At 35.3% G+C, this 2,128-nt stretch overlaps 1 protein-coding gene across 1 annotated transcript; it reads right to left on the bottom strand.

The window, feature by feature from the left end:
• Nucleotides 1–546: 546 nt before the first annotated feature.
• LOC110096538 lies at nucleotides 547–1,093 on the bottom strand (the record flags this gene model as incomplete). Its single annotated transcript, XM_020822548.2, has 2 exons — nucleotides 795–1,093; nucleotides 547–719 (listed from the first exon to the last, which is right to left on the bottom strand). Coding segments are annotated over exons 1-2 (318 nt in total), but the record flags the coding sequence as incomplete, so codon positions are not given.
• Between the last annotated feature and the right edge of the window lie 1,035 nt (nucleotides 1,094–2,128).

Genomic DNA, 2,128 nt, shown 5'->3' with positions numbered 1-2,128 from the left:
TCGAAATCAGTCATATCGAGCAGGTGAGACCATTTCAGTGATATCTTGAGAGTTTAGGAGATTCAAGAGGAGGATAAAAAAACAACTAAAAGCACTTTAGCGACAATGAAATGGAGACTGGCTTTAGATTCACATTAGCTCCTAGAACTATAAGGAAGTCAGCATACACATTAGGTTAATAACACAATTGAACTGTTATTTCTGAAAACGACTATTTTTAACGTCAACTACACTTCCCACGCACTTTTGCGGGGATTTTTGGAGGGCTTTTTATGTTATATCGAGAATAAGTTTTTCAATAATTTCATGTTTGCAGTAATATATCGTTTTGTAGGTTCATTAGCTATTTGTGCCGCAACGATGCGACAAACAACTAATTACCAAACGAGTTATTGTGTTCGAGGTATAGTCTATCATGTTATGAGGAGAACTGAGACAATAAAATCAAAGCTGTTAGATCTTCACCATTTTCTACGTAATCAAAACATGCTGATGATAATCGTGTGCATACGCAGTAATAAACCTCTTCGCAAGAAAAATACGTACAGCGTCTACCAAGACTTTAAGAACCAAGGAATCCACTTGGAGTAAAGTCTGAGCCAGCTGGTTCCGGAACTCAATGTACTGCCGAGAAGAAGCCCGAATTTCCACCTCGTGGCGTCTAACGAAGTTTTTTAAATATATGGCCGCAGCTATCTTCAAACCTTGGGAATCACCGACTAAAGCAAGCGCAGCTTCTCAGTAAAAACGATAAATCTTCGATAAGCGATCTAAGAGGGAGGAGAAAAACAAACCTGTAGTTATGGCGAGGAGGGAAAGGAGGAAGCCAGGTTGGGAAGAGAGCCGATCGAGAAGGTCAGCAGAGGTGGAAACCAGGTTTTCGTCCGGGCTGATGGTATTGTTGAGAAGACGGGAAATTTCGGGGATTAGAGATTCCATGAGCCCTAATTCGAAGATGGATGTCTAAACCCTAATATCCCGCTGCAGCAGGAGGTGGAGGGAAGAGAATTTATTATTGCACTAATTGGAGTCGGAATCAAATGGCGGGAAAATAAAATCACGGAATGATGAACATTGAGCTGTACTTCCAAGATTTTTTTTTTTTTTTTTTTGTAAAGTGGGTCATACCTCTCCTTTTTGTATTTCTCATATCTCTCATGATTTTGGCTTTGTTTGGGACTTTTTTTTTTTTGTAAAGTGGGTCATACCTCTCCTTTTTGTATTTCTCATATCTCTCATGATTTTGGCTTCGTTTGGGACGGTTTTTTTATTGCTTCATAAAGCAGCCTTCTAATATAAAAATTTTAAGTTTTGTATTAAAAAATTGTTTTATGAAGCAATAAGAAAGCCGTCCCAAACTAAGCGTTTGTCTAAATGTTGTAGCATCTCATAAACTTGCATCTCTCTTTGCTTCTACAACAATTGTAGGAGCATCAGTTAGCTCAAGTAAAAGGAAATTAGTTTATAAGCATCAAATTTATGAGAGGAGATTGTTGATCAATACATTAATGATTACGATATAAGAAATCGCTTGAAGATTTTGAATGTTGAGAATTGAATTTATTTAATTAATAGTTATATAGTACTAAACGTAAAAAGCCCCAACTTCAAAACCTCTTGTGATTTTCTCAACAACATCACCTTCATTTTTTGCAAAATTAAAAAATTCATGAACTTTACTCTATCATTGCTCCCTCTTGCCTTTCCTCTATCTCCTTCTACAAAGCAACCATCCACCCCAAGCTAGCTTTTTCCACTACTATCTTCTTCCCTTATAGCAAGCCCTTCTCTTAATTATCTTCCTCCTCAACAAAGAGATAGTCGCAAGCCCTCTTTATCCTACCTTTCACTTCTTGTTCTTCATGATTATGATTTATCATTCATCTTCTATGCTTCAGCAAGCAAGATAATTTAATTTTCTTTAAATTTGTAGAAGGTTGAATAGCTTTATATGTTGTTTGTATTATATTAAATTATTTTGATAATTTATTTAGATATTTAAAAAGCGTATCTATTAAATGATATAATTATGACTTCATTTATATCGAAGGGTATATTAAACTCTATGATTAAAGTCAACAATTTAAGATTTTTTATCTCATTGGAGTATTAATTAATTTTTATTCCA

Source organism: Dendrobium catenatum, unplaced genomic scaffold (genome assembly GCF_001605985.2).
Source record: "Dendrobium catenatum unplaced genomic scaffold, ASM160598v2 fragScaff_scaffold_305, whole genome shotgun sequence".
Taxonomy (NCBI): Eukaryota; Viridiplantae; Streptophyta; class Magnoliopsida; order Asparagales; family Orchidaceae; genus Dendrobium; species Dendrobium catenatum.
The sequence above is the reverse complement of the archived record's forward strand: the minus strand, read 5'-3'. Positions and strand labels throughout refer to the sequence as shown.